The sequence below is a fragment of the Siniperca chuatsi genome, linkage group LG24 (assembly GCF_020085105.1).
Source record: "Siniperca chuatsi isolate FFG_IHB_CAS linkage group LG24, ASM2008510v1, whole genome shotgun sequence".
Taxonomy (NCBI): domain Eukaryota; kingdom Metazoa; phylum Chordata; class Actinopteri; order Centrarchiformes; family Sinipercidae; genus Siniperca; species Siniperca chuatsi.
In genome coordinates this window covers 2542932-2563656 of record NC_058065.1, presented here as the reverse complement: position 1 = coordinate 2563656, position 20725 = coordinate 2542932, and the positions used below count along the sequence as shown (strand labels likewise).

General features: G+C 40.2%; 1 protein-coding gene across 21 annotated transcripts in view; it reads left to right on the top strand.

The window, feature by feature from the left end:
* LOC122872437 (CLIP-associating protein 1-B-like) overlaps window positions 1-20436 on the top strand; it is a 64337-nt gene extending 43901 nt beyond the window's left edge. For 6 of the 21 annotated variants that reach the window (XM_044188672.1, XM_044188666.1, XM_044188662.1 and 3 more), the window contains 19 exons: window positions 463-560; window positions 1574-1597; window positions 2566-2813; window positions 3809-3872; window positions 4394-4396; window positions 4634-4797; window positions 5947-6169; window positions 6345-6440; window positions 7384-7536; window positions 7850-7956; window positions 9051-9173; window positions 10787-10934; window positions 11735-11948; window positions 12070-12123; window positions 12692-12894; window positions 12995-13123; window positions 13282-13488; window positions 13724-13840; window positions 14668-20436. In XM_044188672.1, coding sequence (XP_044044607.1) covers window positions 463-560; window positions 1574-1597; window positions 2566-2813; window positions 3809-3872; window positions 4394-4396; window positions 4634-4797; window positions 5947-6169; window positions 6345-6440; window positions 7384-7536; window positions 7850-7956; window positions 9051-9173; window positions 10787-10934; window positions 11735-11948; window positions 12070-12123; window positions 12692-12894; window positions 12995-13123; window positions 13282-13488; window positions 13724-13840; window positions 14668-14751 — 2459 coding nt within the window. In that variant the 3' untranslated portion in view covers window positions 14752-20436. The remainder of the gene's footprint in view (window positions 1-462; window positions 561-1573; window positions 1598-2565; window positions 2814-3808; window positions 3873-4393; window positions 4397-4633; window positions 4798-5946; window positions 6170-6344; window positions 6441-7383; window positions 7537-7849; window positions 7957-9050; window positions 9174-10786; window positions 10935-11734; window positions 11949-12069; window positions 12124-12691; window positions 12895-12994; window positions 13124-13281; window positions 13489-13723; window positions 13841-14667) is intronic. The other 15 variants (XM_044188674.1, XM_044188667.1, XM_044188665.1 and 12 more) reach the window with 9 other exon arrangements.
* The last annotated feature ends 289 nt before the right edge of the window (window positions 20437-20725 follow it).

Sequence of the window (20725 nt, the reverse complement as noted above, 5' to 3'; positions counted from 1 at the left end):
TGATACACAAGTTATGTTGCCCCCTGCCAAAATTGTCCAAATATAAATGAATGTATTTTTGATAATAGATGGCTATCAATTGGAAATCATTTTTAATAATACTGTAAATGCTCAATGATACTTTTTTTTTTTTTGAACGAAGCCCAACCTAAACAATGAAGTTAGGAAATACATCTTACGCAGTTGAACTGGTTCTGGTCCACACTCCTCACTCCCAAAAATGATTTTATTAATCTGACATCGTCTGTGTAACACATAACAGACGTTGTCAACATAAAGAAGATATTTCTATTTGAAACTGAAGAGTGGATTGTGGTCCTTTTTATTATTATTTTTTAATTCCATTTTAAGTGCCTGTTACCAAACTGCACCTTCACTTCTGCACAGTGGAATCTGATCCGATAATCATCATCAACACTCCTCTTTACCCGCTGATGTGTGTTGGACCTTTTTCTTTTTCAGACCGGCTGTCCCATCAGGCTCGGATCTCGGCCTCCGTCAACGCCATGAGAATCCTCAACACCGGCACCGACGTCGAGGCTGCCGTTGCGGATGCTCTGGTAAGAACGGAAGCGGAAAGATGTTTGTTTTATAGCCCTTATGCAAATACAGCTGCCTTTTCTATACAGCTTTACATCTACCGTATCTTTATATGTTCGTATAGTTTTTGTATTTTCCAGATGACCTTGATTAGTGGTCACGTTGTCTAGCTGCTAACATTGAGCAAGACCTAATCTTCCCATCATTTCAAGAAATTTCCAAATGGAAGAACTGAAACAGAAAGAGGATGGTATAAAACACCTCTCCAAAATACAAATGTGAATGGTTCTTTTCTCAAGCTTATTTCTGTTTTGTGCTGAATGTAAAAACTGGTTACAGAAGTGACTTAAAGTTGCTATTAAAACATTGTACTATGTTATAGCATAAGTCTGGTGATATTCTATATATTTCTGGTCAACAAATCCCATAAAAAGACCAAAACCAACAGTGAATGTATCTACTAACAAGTGTTGTGTGTGTGTGTATCACAGCCTCCATTGTTGTCCAGAAACTATTCAAACACATCAGTGAGCCGCACTGTTGCACTGGGTGACATGTTCTTTCATCACCATGAACACACACACTGTAGTTTATTCTGACTCAGTCCCACACACACCGTCCTGCTGCCCCCAACACTCACTACAGCACCACATGTGGATTCATCCGCCGCTGAAAATAGTCCCCAACAAATGCACTATTTCCTGCTGTTTGAGTAACATTTGTTTAAAACTACAGTGAGCAGCCAATTACTGAGGCTTTTTTTAAAAGAATGAAACTATATATTTGTGAGCTGTTTTTGAAGGTTTACATCTTCAGTAGGAACCAATGGGCTCGGAGCTGAGAGCCACAGACAGGAAGTCAGACAGTATTGAGACAGATTTAAGCCTTTTATTGGATTTGTTGACAATAAGAAAAATAAAGAATAACACCAGATTTAATCTTTAATATGAAATAATGATGTTGAGTTTAGAGCTCGTACAATCCTGCAGTAATTTCCTCTGTCCTCTTTCTTCCTGGACTTTGTATATTTCAGCTCTTGGGAGACTCGAGGAGTAAGGTACAAATAAATCCCATCTGACAGACTTGAACCGTTCTGTCACTGCATGCAGAGCATGAGCATTAAACACTGACTTTTACGTTCTAAACATGGAAGAGTGAGCAGGTTGGGATGCAGTGCTTTGCTCAAAGAAACCCTGGCAGAAGATGTTCCAACTATTGATTTTCCTTTTACAGGATCGCCTGTCTAATCACTAACTGCTGAAGGTTTTTCTAACTTTATCCTGTGAGACTGTAACTGCGCACAGATTCCCTGTGTCACAGTTATTTATCAGTCTGGTTCACTGGCTCTTAGTTTGGTAAAAGTTGCTAATTTCTTGCATCAAGGCAGCATCTTAATGTGAAGAAAGCCCAGTTTTCAGTGCTTCCAAACGGCATGAAATAACCTCATCCATCTCACATCACATCATCAGAAACCTGCATGACTCTGTAGCTGCGTGGTAGATCTTCTCAAAGCAGTAGATCTAGATTTGACTTCTGAAGGCATGACTGCTATACAGTAGATAGAGAAAGCATGCTGACGTTACTTTTCAGTCCTGTCTGTAAACCCCACTGTCCCCTCTTCAGTCATTATGGTCCGACTCTCTGGACTTCCACATGAACTAAGGTCTGCTACCACAGTGTCTTCTTTTAAAAGTAGACTACAAACACATCTTTTTCGCAGTTAGGTTTAAAGTGTGTTTTTATATATGTGTGTTTTTTGAATTTTTATTATTCCTTTTTTAATAATAATGATAACACCTACTTATCTTATTCCATTTTTATTGTAATCCAAATTTATCTTGTTTTTATCTTATATGTTTCCATATATGTAAAACCTCCATATATGTTATCTTTGTCATGCATGATTTTTGCCTTTTTTTCTTGCTTGCTTTTATTTTGAAGCCCATTGAGTCTACGCCCGCTGTATGAAATGTGCTATATAAATTAACTTGACTTGACTTGACTGTCATCTCCTCTTCCACTAAGCGGAGGCCGGTGAGGCGGCGTTTCGAGTCACCAGGAATATACTCGGATGACGACGCCAACAGTGACGCCTCCAGCGCCTGCTCCGATCTCTCGTACAGCTCGCGCAACGGCGGCATGGCTCCACACTACCTGCGCCAGACAGAAGACGTGGCCGAGGTGCTGAACCACTGCGCCAGCGCCAACTGGTCTGAGAGAAAGGAGGGGCTGCTGGGACTGCAGAACCTGCTCAAGAGCCAGAGGATGCTCAGGTGTGTGTGAGGAGATGGGTGTAAAAGTTTTTTAATCAGTGGCTAAAGGGAGAAACTTAAAAACAGACTTCAGAGTAAATTTTTATTATGTTGTTTGTAATAATGTATTTGCTCAGCCTTTCTTTAACTTTTAGTGCAAGAAAAGCAAAAATCCTGCATCCCAGTTTTCCTTTATTTGATTCCCTGTTTTTTGATAAAACAAGAGAATAAATAAGCCATAAAATATCTTAAATGGCTGTGTGACCTTTCGTATCTGTAATGTTGAAAGTAGTAGCAGTTAAAACGTAGCTGATGGGATGCTTTTAATTTACTATATATATATATATATAAATTATATAAATTAAAAACATATGCTGTTACTTGCGCACATGGTTTTGTGCAAATGCATAAAAAGTCTTAAAACATCTCCTTTTGGTTTTGGAATTCAAGGTGTGAATGTGTCCTATAATGTCTGGATTTTTAAGAAGGGGTTATAAGATTTTAAATGGAGACAGACTAATTTACTGTGTATAAATACTTTTGTTTTATACTATATATACATCTTTTAATGTTTCTGCTTTATTTGTATATAAATAGTTTAGACTCCACTTGCTAAGCAGCTGTACACCTTGTGATCTGCTTTTTAATCTTGAAGAACAAAATGGGGCTCAAGCAAAGACAGAAAAGCCTTAAATATCTTTGCTTCACCCGTTTGTGTCATCGAAATGGTATATCTCTCAACTGGTATTGAGTATAATAAATGTAGTTGATACAGATCTATGTGTTTGGCACTTCAGTTTGTGACTTAAGCCAGTGACCAAACTTAGAAACTGAAATTGTTTTAATCAAAAATACAAATTTTCTCTTTTGCAGCCCCAATTAGCCACATACAAAGTCACTGCTCCCATAGTTTTAAACTCCTCACAGAGTACAAGAGTAAATTTGGACCTGGGGATTATCATGAAAGAGTTGAATTTTGGGTAAATGATAAATCTGCTGCTTGTTGTCTCTGTCAGTCGTGTGGAGCTGAAGAGGCTTTGTGAGATCTTCACCAGGATGTTTGCAGACCCTCACAGCAAGGTGAGAGCCAGCTGAGCTCCTGTAACACACAGCATGATTCACACACAGCACATCCTGCATGACCAGCACCGATGGGGGAATTACCACCAGCCAGCAGCCAGATGTTGATAAATGTCATGGTAAAAAAAACTATCCAATCACACTGCCCTACAGTCTGTGATGTTGCCCGCAACTTTAAACAATTCCACAATTTGAAACAGCAGTTGTTTCTTTTAAAAATATTATTTCTTTGGAGAATCATAATCAAAGAGCTGCAGTTTCTGGGAGGGAAACTTCCCTAAAGAGATTAATAATCATCACAATAATCTCATAATCAATATTAAGTCTCCTTCCCTGGTAGAATAGTGACAGCAGGTGGTAAACGTTGGGATTTACTACATCTGGTGGTCAAAGTTGAGTTCCTGCTTGGACTGTTTAACTGAATTCGCTGCTCACATGTCAGAACTAACTGCAGGACAAACTAACAGTGTGTTTTTTTTGTTGCATGCCTCCTCGCTGCTGTGGACTCTAACAAACACCAGAGAGTAAGTGTTTACTCACCTTCTTATCAAACCAGCTGCTCACTTTATAACAACTGTCCTGTCAGAGTTCAGCAGCACTGTGTGTTCACACAACTGAAGCACAAACACAGTGAAGAATATGACTTCCTTCCTCTCCGTACTTCCTTTTTCTTTCCTTCTTTCTTCATTTTACTGTTCCACCTGTCTGACGTCTTTCCTCTCCTCCTCCTCCTCTTCTTCATCCCTCGCTCCTTCTCTCAGGTCTTCAGCATGTTCCTGGAGACTCTGGTGGACTTCATCACGCTGCACAGGGAGGACCTGCAGGACTGGCTGTTTGTTCTGCTCACTCAGCTGCTGAAGAAGATGGGTGCCGACCTGCTGGGCTCCGTCCAGGCCAAAGTCCAGAAGGCCCTGGACGTCACCAGGTCGGCACCTGGGCTTAAATCTTTCCATCCAAAGAAAAAGAAATTACTTAAAAATATATATTTTAGTGGTTGGCCTTTCAAAGAGTCTTGCAAATAATAAGGAATGTTATGCTTGCTTTTTTTAGGATCCAGTATTTATACTGTTTACACTTAAATTTGCACAGTGCACACTTCAAATGCAGGGTAACCAATCCAGTTTTATTAAGTTATACTGTTCTTGACAATTGAATAGCTTAGCGTTTCTGCTTCTTTTTTTCAAATAAACAAGCTGTAAAATATCATAAATATTTCTTATAAAAACACTAAAAAGTTATAACACCACAAAGAATAACATCTGAATCATAGTTACACTTTAAAGTGGTGTCCTACAATGTTTTAATTTGAAAGTAGATGTTTTTACCACCTCAGACAGTCAAAGCAGCTGTTGGGCTGCTTTTTAGTTTTTTAAATTTAAAATAATTCCACTCTCCAGGAGTTTCAGCCACTTTTTAAAAGTGTGTCCGTCTCAGTGATTTGCATGTAACATCTGGTTTACGTGGTTCCTTAAAAGTTTGAAAACATTTATATTTTTGGTTTGGAAATGTCAGGTCTAAAAGGTATTTTAGGAAGGCAGGAATAAAATTTGATCTGACCATAGAGGTCAACTTTTTAAAAATGTTTTATTTCATATTTCATAATAATGTTTCCACTGATTTATTTATGTCAGCTGCGCGCCTTGTGTCCGTGATCCACCTTTTAATCTAGAAGAAGAGGAAAGTGTTTTACAAAAACAGGAAAGCCTCAAGTTTTTTTGCTGCAGAGATGGTGTTACGCCTAGTAGAAGCCGTAGAATGCCTTTTTAGTTAGCTAAGTCCGTGTACCTGGATCATGGGGTTGATTGAAGGTCTGTGGCTTGATATCACAGGATGCAAGAATGACTGACTGAGAGCACAAATAAAAAATACTAATCAAAGGTTCAAAAGGCTTAAGTTCAGGCAAAATTTAACTATAACAAACTTTTCCTCTCTGCTTCCTCTCAATGCTCCTGGTAGGGTTTGTCTTCCACAGATGGTATGACGTTTTATTTCTGGAGTTATTAAAAAAGTATATAAATCAGGATTGTCCTGCTTTACCAGCGCTGCATCTCTTGTTTTCCCTGTTTCTCTGCAGAGAGTCCTTCCCGTATGAGCAGCAGTTCAACATCCTGATGCGTTTCATCGTGGATCAGACGCAGACGCCCAACCTGAAGGTGAAGGTGGCCATCCTGCGCTACATAGAGGCACTCGCCCGCCAGATGGACCCGGCCGACTTCGTCAACTCCAGCGAGACGCGCCTTGCAGTCTCGCGCATCATCACCTGGACCACCGAGCCTAAGAGCTCCGACGTGCGCAAGGTAGGAGGGCGGGACGTTTCAGTACCACCTTCATCTTCCCTCAGAACATAGCCTCCTTTTTCATTTCACTGTAGTGTTTCTTTATTTGTCTAGTTGTTCCTCGTTTCATTTTTTGTTTTCACGTTTTGATTTTTTTTTTTCCCCTATCGCCATTTCTCGTTCACCACATCCCCAGACCCTTCATAACTGGGCAGGGGAGGATTTCTCAGGCCGACCCAGCACCGTGGCCTCTCTGCCTGGAGAGGGCAACCTGGAGGAGAGGTGCAAGCAGGTAGAATCTCCATCGAACAGCATGACCCGAGTATATGACCTCTAACCCGGCCTGGGCCGTCAGAAACACCCAGGGAGCAGCTGTCAGTCTGCAGACCTGGATGTCTGTTCGCTCTTGCTTACTGACCTGATAGTGGGCGAGTTGTGTGAAGGCTTTTCAGCACTAAATGCTCTGTAAAATCGGGAAAATGGATGGTAGATGTTTCAGTGAACTCCTCCTTCTTTAGGACTTTAGCTGTCCTAGTAGCAGGTTTTAAATTTATGTACAGTATGTGCACGAGTTGCTGGGGATGCTGAGTTTCATCTGTGCAGTTTTAACTCTGAGACTAACCAAATGAACTCAACATAACAAACGTGATTTTTCTTTTCTAGCAAGTTCTGCATGAATTTTTGCAGTTTGCTTTTAACTTTTGTCTGCAAACCTCGATACATTTCAACTACCTTGGAGAAGACTTGGAGGGGAAACCGCTCGTTCCAGCTTTTGCTTGACATTTTTTTAATGATTTGAATGGACATGCTGCATGTTCACTGCAACATATGTGCTTCTTAACATGTAATTTACTCATATTTTACAAGTTGAACTTGTTTTCTTTCTTGTTTTATTAATTTTCAAATATATACAGTGGCTAAATTGCCATCTGGAATAATGAGTTTAATCATTTTGGAGCAGGGCAAATACTTTATTACTTACCTCTCCCTATAATATTAATCCTGTCTGAATGGGGCTTAAGTACGGCAAATTTCTGCACTACAAATTGTTGAAATAAGTCAGCTTGTATTTCAAACAGGTGAAATTACTTTAAGCACTCTAATATTTCAGCTCATGGCAGCAGAGACCAGAGATCGAGCGCTTTTTACTGCATACAGAAGGAGCTTTTAGTGATCATTAAAGTGACGTGTGTGTGTGTGTGTGTGTGTGTGTGTGTGTGTGTGTGTGTGTGCAGGCGGCCCAGGTGGTGCTAATCGCCCTGTTTGAGCTGAACACACCGGAGTTCACCATGCTGCTGGGCGCTCTGCCCAAAACCTTCCAGGACGGGACCACCAAGCTGCTGCACAACCACCTGAGGAACGCCAGCGCCAACAGCGGCATCGGCATGGTAACGCACACGCACACACACACACACACACAGTCTCAACTTCCACAGGAAGGGATTGGGAGTGTGATGTGAAACTACAATTTTTAATTGATTATTGTAGAAAAAAAATATCAAAATGTAGTTCCCTAATTCACCTCACACAGCAGCACTACAATAAATTCGATTTCTGATTGTAGGTATTTGAGAAATGTACATGTTAGCGCGCGCCCCCCGTTAGAATTAAAGTTACATTTGCTGCCTTTCAGTTCAGAGGTGATTTCCAGATGTTTTGGTGGTGTGTCTAAAGCCAGGTGTGTGTTGTGTCGATTTGCAGGCGTCTCCCAGTAACACTTCGGGTCGGACGCCTCCACGCCAGCCGGGCAGCCGCAGCAGCCCGCTTACCTCACCCACCAACTGCTCCCATGGGGGGCTTTCTCCCAGGTACGCCACAGTAACGCTCCCACTGCGAGACGGCACCTCTCATCCACAGTCACAATACTGACCACTGATGTTTTAAAGGTTCAGAGTCATGTGGAAATATATTACAAACATTTAAACAACTTTTTCTGGTGTTCTTCATGTCAGAACTGTGTTTGATCATGCCCATCACAATTCCAATCACATTCATTTTTCTCAGACACCAGAAAAAGTCATTGCCAATTGTCAAATTTGATTAACGTATCTGATATATCAGAAGCAAAGTAAAGAAGTAATAAAATTTCACTTAATGAGACAACTCAAAAGAAAACTACAACATTTTAATGAGAGATTTTTTAAATTATTATGCTCTAAATGTTGTCTCTGGTTCTGACTCAGCACTGATTAGACTGGATATCAGGCTGATCAGTTAGAGCAGTTTTAAGAGATTTTATTCAGTACTAAAATTTCAGTTGGATGAATCACTTGTAATTAATCAATAATCAAAACAAATTGTGTTCTGTGCCTTTTTACACATGCACAGAAGAAAGTGTTGTGGGTGAAAATTAGTTTTATTTTTGTTCTTGAACAAAGTCAGAAGTTACAGATCGGTCAGTGATTCATGTTTTTATTTCAAATGATATCAGGCGTGAAAAATCAGTGAATGACATATCCGTTTTTTTAAAATGTTGTCATCTTTAGTCAGGGTCAAACCATCGTCTACATTACCATCGACAACGGGATCAATTCTGTTCTAAAAACCTGGGATTTGTCTGTTAGCAAGAGACAAAAGCATATTTCTCTTTCTTTAGAGACTCATGTTACGACAGTGTCTCCAATTGTGAATCCTAGTATGAACTTAGACCTGCTCTAGACTTGAGCATGTGATGCTTCACGCCTTAGAAAGTCCCTTAAATGTTTTTCTGCTAATAATCATCTTAGTGCTAACAGTTAGCTTATTTCAGCTACATCAGAGGTTTACCAGCCTGTACTAACACTGACTGAGAACAGTGCTTCTTCTTATTTTCCACTTTCTCACATTCTCTCTGGGCTGCTCTCCTCTCCTCCTCTTCCTCCCCCTCCTCCCTCCCGTCCTCTTCCTCCCCGGCTGGTTGCAGTCGGCTGTGGGGTTGGAGCGCAGACGGGCTCTCCAAGTTCCCTCCTCCACCCTTCCCCTCCCCTCTTCCTCCACCCACTGCCCACTCTTCCCTGAAGGCAATGCAGCGAGCTTACTCACCCAGGTAACCCCACCCCTCTTTTCCTCCTCCTCTTCCTCCTCCCTGTTATGGGGTTTCACAGTAGGGCTGGTTGATATGACCTAAAATCTGTTTAAAGGTGGGGTATGTGATTCTGGAGAAATGCAACGACAAATACCATGATATAGAGCGACACAGCAAGTAATGTAACGAACGTTAGCTAGGCTGTGGGTTAGCAAACCGTCGCTACAGCTGCTGCTGCGAAGCTAACAGCCAGAGAGGGCGAGGTGGTTTCCCAGAGCCAGCACAGCAGCTCCAGACAGCGACGCTCACAACTCTCCTGCTGCTGTAGCTAACATCACAAAACAGCACATCTTGGCAAAGTAGAAAGTCAGCTGAATGTAACGTTACCTGACACACAAATCATGGCTGGAATAGTGTTGTGTGGCTCGATCTGAGCTAGCGAACGGGGAGGAGATATTCGCTGAATCTGACAAAAGAGAGTGTATTGGATTAGAATTGCATACCCCACCTTTTTAAATATCTCTTTTAATGTATCTCTGTAATGATAGATAAAATAATATCTTTTTAAATATACTTGTGCACCAAATTCTCTTTCCACTGAACGATGAACAGAACATCGTGGATTATGATAACATATTCGGTAGATAAGAACCCTTTTAGGCATTTGTTTGGTAAATGCACAAAATAACATAATAATGGTTAAAGTTAAGCTTTTTCATCTTGATACTGTGAAACCACTAAAACTCTCTAACAGTCTCATCTATCGTCACATCTGCTCTGCTGCAGCAATTTGTGCCTCCATCTGCTCAAATTGTCGTTCACTCTCCATTCGTTTGGTTTCTGTTTTGTACTTGCTTTGGTGTCACTGAACTGAAAGCTCTCAGGTGAGAAAATGTGTAACCAGTGTCTCTGTGCTTGACTCACCTGTTTGTCTCTACCTGCGTCAGTTTGTCAACATGCACGGCTATGCACGTGCACTGGACTGTAATACATCTTGGTGCACAGAAAAAGCTTCCTAGTCATGGACAAAATGTGTTGTGGTACAAGAAAAGTTTCAGATCTTTGAACCACTTCTGCACAGTTGGCATTCTTGAAAGTTTGGAAAGGTTTTGAGAAGTGTCAAAGTATGAATATAAAGTCTGGTAAGGTCACAGCTTTTCCTCCTTTTGGGACTGCATTTAAGTTGAGACCAAACAATGTAATATAAAGAAAAGTTAATCATGTTACCAAACAAAAATCAGTCAGAATTCCTTTTGGTCCATGTCTAGGAAAGTGTCCTCGATCATTTTTCACAAGCTTTAAACAAAAGCAGTGCTGATCCACAACCATCGAATGACTGAACCTCTTGGATCACCACATAAAAGCATGTAAGGTTCTTCAGGTCAGCCTTGTCAGGTCAGGTCCCTCGGAGAACTCCATCCAAAAGGCTGAAAGAACCATCACTGCACTTCCACAGATCTCCTAGATGAAAGGTTTTTCTCCAAGATTCTTCGGGGATATTTTTTTTTTTCAAGCAACAAAGTCACATATAATCAAATACTCTTTCCCCTGATGATGAAACCTTTTTAGTTGCTGTAGCAGAACCAGCTGTGATGTGATTTCTTTCTAACAAGCCCGTTTGTCCCACGCTGCAGCATGCTGGAGTACGACAGTGAGAACCTGAACTCGGAGGAGATCTACAGCTCTCTGCGCGGCGTCACCGAGGCCATCCAGAACTTCAGCTTCCGCAGCCAAGAAGACCTGATGGAGCCGCTGAGACGAGACGGCAAGAGGGACGGCATGGTGAGGAGAAAGACGACCCTTAGTTTATGAACACAGACGTGAAAAAAGAAATCCCACCAAACAACTGATACTTCTGAATTCAGAGTAGGGCTGCAACTAATGTTTATTCTCATGATCGATTAATCTGCCGATTGTTTTCGCGACTTAATGATTATTTGTTTAGTCTACAAAATAAAATGGCAGAAAATGGTTTAAAGTTTCCCAGAGTCCAAGGTGACGTCTTCAAATGTTTTGTTTTATCCGACCAACAGTCCAAAACTCAAAAATATTCAATTTACTATCACAGCAGAATAAAAAAAAATAGCAAATATTCACATTTGAGATTTTTTGGCATTTTTGTTTAAAAATTACTGAAAACATTTAATCGATTTATCAAAATTGTTACTGATTGATTATTTTTTTTTTGTCGATTGACTATTCATTAATCGACTAATTGTTTCGGCTCTAATTCAGAGTTGGTTGCAAGTTTCCACGTTGCAGTGGAAATCCTTTTTTCTTCAGACACACATTAAATTAAACTAATATCTTTCATCTATAATTGTGGTTGCAGCCTGCAACAGATGTACTTAACTGTAAAACAAAGTTCACAGTAAAGTTTCCTGCCATTCAGTGTCTCTGTGCAACCAACCAGACAACAAACTAAGGCGTGTTTGGAGGAGAAGGAATAATACATTTAATAATTCACATTATATGACATTTTTTTAATTAACTCATTCACTTCTGTAAGTCATTCTTAACCAAAGCAGGTAAGTCAAGTAAACTTGGTGTTGTGGTGACGATGTTTTGATGTCGTTCTTCAGTCCGGAGTCGGGGCGTCCTCAGACGGTGACATGGTGGGGGGAGGACGCACGGCCTTGGACAACAAGACGTCGCTGCTGAACACGCCTTCGCCGCGTTCCTTCGCCGGCCCACGCTTCAGAGACTACAACCCGTACAACTACACCGACAGCATCAGCACACTGGACAAAGCTGCCCTGAAGGAGGCGCTGTATGAGGACGCTGTGGAGCGAGACGGTGAGACCACAGTTACTCATGAGCTTTGTTCTCTTCGGTCAGGAAGTAGCTGAAATGTTTTTATATTTTTGGTGTTTAGTTCGTCATGTTGTGTCTTTAAACTGAAATGTTTTCTTTGTAGGCTGCCGACAAGAATGTGGCGAAAACAAGATCATGAACCCCAAAAGCTTCCCAGGTAAAGACATGTTGCATTACTGTGTCCTTTTCTACAACATGCGGTGTCCGTTTTACAGAAAAACAAACATTAGATGAGGATCACTAACATATTAGATGGCTGAGTCAGAGCAGTTCATTAACATTTGTCTCCTCTTGTCCCGTAGACGGACCAAAAGAAACTTTCAAAAGATAAGGAAAAGAATCCATCATGTACACGGTGACAGTCAGGATGATACACAGAACCAGATCCACCATAAGATAAACAAGTTCAAATTTATTAAGCTTGTCTTGAGGAGCACTGAAATACCAAAATGTCTGCACAGCAAATTGATGACTTAATTTCCTAGGCTGTTTATCTTTTGGTTGATTTAAATCTGAGCTTCAGACTTTTCCCACCGTCACACACACACACACACACACACACAGTGCAGCACTTCGAGCTAACAATCAAAGTAACACACCATTTTTTTTAATATCCGCCATATGATTCTGAAAAAAAGCACATAGAACATGTTAAGTGGCAGCGTTCTAAAACATTTTTCAAAAAGAGTAAATTTATGTTGTTGATTTTTGCCCTCCTCCTGCAGCAGGCCCCGCTGAGCAGCTGGAGCTGGTCGGGGAACTGCTGAAGCAGTTCTCCCAGGGCCAGGCAGGGGAGCGGGGCCCCGAGGAGCGACGGGGGACCCTGCTGGAGCTGCTGAAAGTGGCCCGAGAGGACAGCGTGGTGGTGTGGGAGGAACACTTCAAGACCATTCTGCTGCTGCTGCTCGAGACGCTGGGAGACAAAGACGTAAGAAAATCTGCCTTTCATCCTCTGCAAAAGTACTTGTGATCATTGTATTTGTAGAGAACTTTCTGTAAGTCGTTTTGAAATGACTCCTCTCTCTCAGCACACGATCCGGGCGCTGGCCCTGCGAGTCCTGAAGGAGATCCTGAGGAACCAGCCGGCCCGCTTCAAGAACTACGCCGAGCTTACCATCATGAAGACGCTGGAGGCTCATAAAGACACGCACAAGGAGGTGAGGAGCAGTGAGATTATTTTCATGCTCGGATGTCATTTTAGAGTTCACTTGATGCAACAGTAGCCTCTTGTTTTTGAATTAGGAATGTTTTGATTCTTATTTATTTCAATTTGACCCTACGTCACGCTCTCTTCTCTCCTCTTTGGTCGCTGCAGGTGGTGCGTGCGGCGGAGGAGGCGGCCTCCACGCTGGCGGGCTCCATCCACCCAGAGCAGTGCATCAAGGTCCTCTGTCCCATCGTGCAGACGGCAGACTACCCCATCAACCTGGCCGCCATCAAGATGCAGACGAGGGCCACCGAACGCATCACCAAGGAGCCGCTCCATCAGCTGCTGTCTGACATCATACCTGGACTCCTGCAGGTAAGACATGCTGCAAACACACACTGGTTAAGCCATGAACAGACTCATGGGCTCTTCCAGTTTCAGCTCAGCATTTGACCCACTCTTTGTATCGCAAAGAACGTACAGTAGATGCAGAACATGTGGTATTATAAGACTTATAGTAGCGCATACTCAGTACATTCAGGAGTCATGAAAGTTCTCCAGTGTTGCTGCAGTTGTGTCCGTCGCAGAGTTTCATCGTCTGCTGTTGCAGGGCTACGACAACACAGAGAGCAGTGTGAGGAAGGCCAGCGTCTTCTGCCTGGTGGCCATCTACTCCGTGATCGGAGAGGAGCTGAAGCCTTACCTGGCTCAGCTGACCGGCAGCAAGGTATGCTCATTTCCTGCCTTTCAGCTTTCAGAGAGCCTCCAGTTTTAGTCTGCAACATTTTGTTGATAGTCCTGAACCAGTGTCTCATTTAAAAAAAAAAACATTTTTACAGACTTTTTATCAGTGGCAGAATTTAGCAGCTTCAACATCCAGTTAGAAACAAGAAAATAAGTCATGTGACCTGCTCAAAACATTCTTCCAAGAACTTTTTACAGCAGCTGCAGACAGTGGAGAGTGGTGCAGCTGGAGTCAGTGTCAGCTCTGAGTTGGTTTCTTGGCGAATGTGGCATTTATGGTCCAAAGTGTGACGTTTTCATCGACCAGTTATGACAGCTAAGGATTGTTGGTAGGTCAGTTAAACTGCCTGCACTGAGAAACCAGTTCACAACATCAGTAGCTGATATTGATTTATTCATTAAGTGTCACTGAGATCAAGATCACTTTTGCAAGAAAAACAAGATGAGTCGGTGACAAAAAACAATCGTCCCGCACAGAAACAATCACAAATATCAGTATTAGCCCGGTGTGAAAAGCTTAGGGATTGGTCACTTATTGGTCAATAAAACAGTGAGAGCATCTACAGTACAATAGAAAAAGTATGAAAATAGTAGTGTGCTCTTGGTAGTGCGTGGAAAGAAATCCTATAAAATGTTTTGTACAAAGACTTATGACAACAAAACTCCATCCACCAATTAAAACTGATGAATCATGAAGTTGAATCTTTAAATTATAGTTTGGATGGTGAAGTTTCAGAGAGAGAGAGAGAGAGTCTTGTTGTAGCCTCAGAGGTGGAGTCCTCTAACGCCCCTGCTGTTTCCCTCCGACAGATGAAGCTGCTCAACCTGTACATCAAGAGGGCCCAGACCTCCACCAGCAACAGCAGCAGCTCATCCGACATCTCCTCCTACTAACTCCCACAGCACACGCTTAGCTTTCATCATCTCCGTAACACAGAAACCGTTTCATTCCATCCGCCGATGCCAGATCTGAAGTAAAAAGTCAATGCGAACAGGATCATGATTATCTAGAAACCTCATCTTCTGAACCAACTTCTGTTGTCAAAATTATTCCCATTTCATTCCTTCAGCTGCTGATAAAGCTGAAGTCGTCTTGAGGAGCTCATGCTGTCATGGCTCCAGTTTCTGGACCATCTTCTCATCATCTTGAAAGCTTAGCTAATTATTGTGAGGTAAAGTGATCCTGGCCGCTAAGACGTTTCATAAAGAACCAGCATCTTCTTCCTCCTCTTTCACACTACCGCTAGAGTCATGAGCCTTAAAACGTTATCTTCCATCGACCTCCGATGAAACCAAGGTGATCGTAGAAACCACTTTTTAGAGGCTGTGTGCCTGAAACAAAGATCTCTTCTTCCTACTCGCTCCTCATTTCAGCATCAAGACCATCTTATTTCGTGGGCTGGATCTGAGGTGCTCTTTGGAGCTGAGGTGAAAAATATGTCTGAACGTTATCCCTAGCATTGAGACCGTCTTCTTAAACTTGTAAAAGACCCGAGGTGAGTATGAAATCGTGGAAGAAGAGGAGAGTTTTTGCGGTGTAACTTCCTTCCTCTCAGTGCAGGAGGAAACCTGTGGCTATCAGTATTTGTATTCATTTTTAGTACCTTTTAATCCACTTCTTTGAACATTTTTTTTGCTTTGACACATCAAACTTTATTGTATATTGAATGTAAAGAGCTTTGACAGGATGTGGATCTCACCTGTGTTTCTCCTTCCTAACTACTGCCTCATTGTACCTGGTGGATCAATCTTAAAGGCGTTGGAATATTTTCCAATTTGAACATGTGCATTTGATGAATTTTGAGCCGTATGGAGTAAGAAAGTGGCACTATAGTTTTTAAAAGGCTGAATTCAAGGGTCCATCTGAAGATTAATATGTCCAAAATAATGAGCTTTGATTTTGAAATTGGGCTGACACCTTAATGAGAACAACAACAGAAGAACGTTGTTTGTTTTCTGTTGTTTTACTCATTAATAAAACAGAAATACACGTTAGCTTTCAAAAAATGTGAAATCCAAGTTCATCTTAGTTTACATTGAATGATCATTTGGCTGGCCAATGATTTTAAGCACTACAATGATTAAAGAAAGTTTTATTATTTTGGGCCCAACTACCAGCAGAAGATATCAGTGTTGTTATTTAAAGTGTGCAAAATCATTTTTCCGGTGTGAAGAAAAGAAGGACTTAATTTGTTCTGTGTAACACTTATCAGTTGAATTCCCGCTTAAAAACCTACAATAGATAATACACTTTATAACGTTTTTATTTTATAAATGTCAAACAAAGATTTCAGCTTTTTCTTTCCCTACCTGGATTGAAAAACATCAAATTGAAACTACTAGATGTTTTTGGACAGGGTTTTCCTAATATATAAACTATTAAAATTATGCCTCTGATCTCATACATGTTGCTTTTGCCAAGCGCTGAATGAGTCATTTTTGTATTGAAATTATGATTTGAAAGACAATGATTTTTGAAATCGCAAGAGCTGCAAATGTAATTATAACTTGCCTAATTAACAGTGTCTTAACAAGCTGTAGGAGGTGAGTTTTAGTCTGCGACTGTTGACCGGCAGCTTTACTCAGCTGCAGCAAAGTAACATTAAACACACATATAACACCTGTCCACAACAGGCCACCTACTGTATGTAATTGTTATTAATAGATACAACACCACTTTTAAAAGTCATGATTATATCTGAATATTATTGAGTAATGTTAAGTTCACCACTAATGTACTATCTTAATAAAAGTGGGCCAAACTGGTCTATTTTTCTATAGAAAACGAGCAGAGATGAATTTTCTGAGACTGGTTTGAACTTTGGGATGATTTCAATAACAAACATCTGATTTTAAAATCATGTAGGCCACAAATACATGTTACAGGAGTTTTACTTACAGAAAATTATTACAATTTAAATCGCAATATTCGTCAGAAAAATTGCAATTACTGTCCTCAAATTGTTCAGCCTTACGTTTGCCTTCTCTTTCATCCTGAGATTAAATCTGAGCCCCGTCCCAAAGAAGCCTGCTTTTATCCATATTGTGATATCATTTCATTGCATAAAAATTTGAAATACTTAAAGTATTGAAGTAGTCTACACAAGCTATGAGAGATATTCTCATTGCCATGCAACGATTTAGCAGGAGGATAGCTGCTGTCGTACAATGGGACCAAACACATTCACACAGTCTTCTGATCAAAAATGAAGACGGCTGTTAAAACTATTAAAAATCTGCTCTTTTTAAAGATGTTTTTATGGAAAGACGTCTGCCAGGCGTTTGTAGTTATTAAATAAGTTATATTTGTAAATGTAGTAAAAAGAAATACAGGAGTTGGCAGTGGGACAAAAACGTTGTGATGCTTGAAAGCAGGCGCGAAGATTTAATAGTTTTTTAATTAAACTGTCCAAAGTTAGAACATTTTAAAGGCGTCCTAAATCTTTAATTCACATTTATTTGATAAAAATTGATTACATGTTTAAAAGATTAAATTAACTTTTCCAATTTTTCTATTATGGATTTTTTTTTATTTTAATGGAAAATTAAATTGATAAGTGTTACATGGACCTAATTTACCATCTATATATATATTTAAAATCCTACAGTGGATTTTTAATCAATTTCAAGGACTGAAAGTACACAAAAGCCACTCAGAAATAACAATAGGATTTTAGAAAAATAAAAGAAAACCATCAACAGACTTAGAAGGATGTTCTGTTTAAACTGGGAGTTTATTGGTTTTGATGTCTGCTGTCTTACAGGCTTGGAAATACACAAGCTGCCAAGTCAAGACTACTGTGATTTGTTGAGTTTCATTCCAAAATACTGTAATATATATATGTTATATTACACTTAAAAAGTAATCTAAAGGTCAAGATCGAGGTCTAAATGTCTCAAAAATAGTATCAGTATTTTAATTTATGACAGTTTTTTGTTGGCAGTGAACTAATAATCAGTGTGTGGGGTTTCTGATGCTGACAAACTGTTTACAATGTATTCTTGTTTTAAAGAGATGGTTTAACAGTTGAACTGTTTTGGGAAGAAACTCCTCTCTATCAGTTGTTCCTAAATTGAATGTAAGTCACCTTGAGACTTCATCCTTTAAAATGTGAAATATTTTAGCAAATGACGAATGGGCAATACCTAAATCTGACAGAAAGGTTGACAATCTGAATGATTAGATGCTACTAAAAGCAAGTGACAATGCTAATTGATGAACTGTAAAGTGCTAGCGTTACGGGAAGTCCTGTTGAAAATGAAAAGAGATGGTTTGGTCTTTGGACATTAGCAATAAACTCTAAGAAATCCAGCTTGGATTTTCACGTCGAAGCACTGTAAATTTCCATTGTGTTCCTCCTTTGAGACGCTCTCGCTGGTCAATGTACAGAAGTGTCTTTTTTTTTTTTTTTTTTTTTAAGTGCACCTATAATAAAATGTTACTGCTGCTTATTATAATACTAACAAACGCGCCTAATAACTCCAGCGTATGTACTGTATCTCAACAGAAAGTTTTAGGTACAGTTAAGATGATTGAGAGCAAAACTTACTGACTGAACACTGATACTGTTAAATCCTCTGAACTTTCCTGGTGCTAAACTCCGCCTGTCTGGCGCACAAGGGAAGTTCAAACAAACGCTACAGAGCAGGTTTAAGCCATATTAAAGGAATAGTTCGACATTTTGGGAAATCACTACTTTGCTTTCTTACCGAGAGTTAGATGAGAAGATTGATGCCACTCTCGTGCCTGTACACTAAATGTGAAGCTGCAGCCAGGTAGCTTAGCTTAGCTTAGCATAAAGACTGGAAACAGCTTGCCCAGTTCTTTCCAAAACTCCCTGCGCCCAGCCAAGAACTAGTCCAGCACGCAAGGCTGGATTACCAACTGGGCAAAGCGGGCAACTACCCAGGGGCCTAAGACAATAAGATAATTTGATTAATCACAAAATTGTTAGAAATTTGCACACCTAAAGTGCATCATGACGCATGACAGGCCCTCCATCCTCTATATTGTGGCCCCGGTCTTGTAGAGGGATGCTGTGTCAAAATCTAGTTTTACGACCTTAATTATTTTAGTTTATATTATACTTATTTGTTGTAAAACCGTTAAAAACTGTCAAATTACTTCCAAACCAAGGGAAAGTAGTATTACGCCATCATAGGAGCACTGTAAGGCTGCAACCAACAATTATTTTCATTATCAGTGGGTCTGACAGTTATTTCCTTTAATAATCATTTGACTGTTTAGAGTATAAAATGTCAGTAAGAAGTGAAAGAGGCTCATCATTATTCCTTGAAGCCCAAGTTAACATATTCAGATGTCTGAATTGTCCGACCAGCAGTCAAAAACCCAAAGAGGTTGAGTTTACTGTCAGAGAAAACTATAAAAACTAGCAAATAATCACATTTAAGAAGCTGGTGCTGGGAATTGTTGCTTAAACAATGACAAACAATTAGTTATCAAAATTGGTGCCAATTCATTTTCTGATTAATCAACTTATCATTTGGGGTACTGGTTGGTTTCTGGGTGCCTGGGAAAATAATGAAACTGCCAATAGGGCCACCAATATCAAGTATTACACCCCCCCCCCCAAAAGACCCAGTCTTTATGCTAAGCTAATCTAAGCTAGTGGCCATACCTTCATATTTACCGTACAGACATAAGAGAGGCATCAATCTGAACATCTGACTCAGCAGAAACGTGAATAAGAGTATTTCCCCAAATGTCGAAAATGCCTTTAATGCGACACGTGAACCCAGAAAGTGAAGGATGGTTTTACTGAATATTTCCAGGCCTTATTATGTTTCTTCGAACTCGTACTCGGACTGTTAAATGTACTGTACCAGTGCCCATTGTCACTTATCTCAGTTGTGAGAATTTGGCAATTTGATCAGCTTTTAACTCTGGATTGAATGTTACCTCCAGAACCAATGAAGTCCTCTACAGCTCGTCGTCCAGTGATCCAGTGTCAGCCGCCTGCTGCCGTTTAGGCGACTGAAATTGATTTCCCTTTACTTTTTATGTACAGTGTGATTTAAAACTACAACTTCTAAACTACGTCTGCATGCGTACTTCAGAGGAATCATAGGATATTTCCAGCTGCGTTGCTGTCAAATGTAGTTAGACACAAGCAATCGAGCAAAAACTCCAAATTGAAGATTTAAAATCGTACTTTTGATTTCCTGAATATGTGCCTTTGGGTAACGATTTCTGGCGATATACCTGGTTGTCCTGTACAATACTAACCTGTACTAACACTAAAATACACTGCTTCTTAAGGTGAACTTCATAAACTAATGTGAGAACAAAACGTTTTGATGAAGAGATGCAGTGCTGTAAATAAGCTTCAAGCCAGTGGGGAAATGGCAATATTTTCCATGGAAACCACTTACAATGCATGGCTCCCGTTTTTTTTTTTTTTGTTTTGTTTTGTTTTTTTTTAGTTGATTTAGTTTTATTTCATGCTATACAATATTTATGTTTTATTTTCCTGTGTATGATTGTATATATTTACATGTTTGGTTCTCTTTCACCTGTGATAGACTTTGCAGAACTTGAAATAAACTATCAGACTTCTATTCTCTTTATCATTTCTTTATCACAATTATACAATTTTATCAATGTTTTATGTCTCTTTTCTTGTCCTTGTCTTCAGTAAGGTTTAGAATGCAGGACTTTTACTTGTAATTGAGTATCTTTACATTATATATATCTGAATACGTCTTCCACCACTGCATGTTGTATCTGTGAAGCTTCCCGCGTATTTGGACCTTGGAAACGAACATTTTTGAACTTCATTTCCCATGTGCACTTGCATGAAAAATCTCTATTTGGTGTCATCATGAACACTGGGATCCCCTTTTGCCA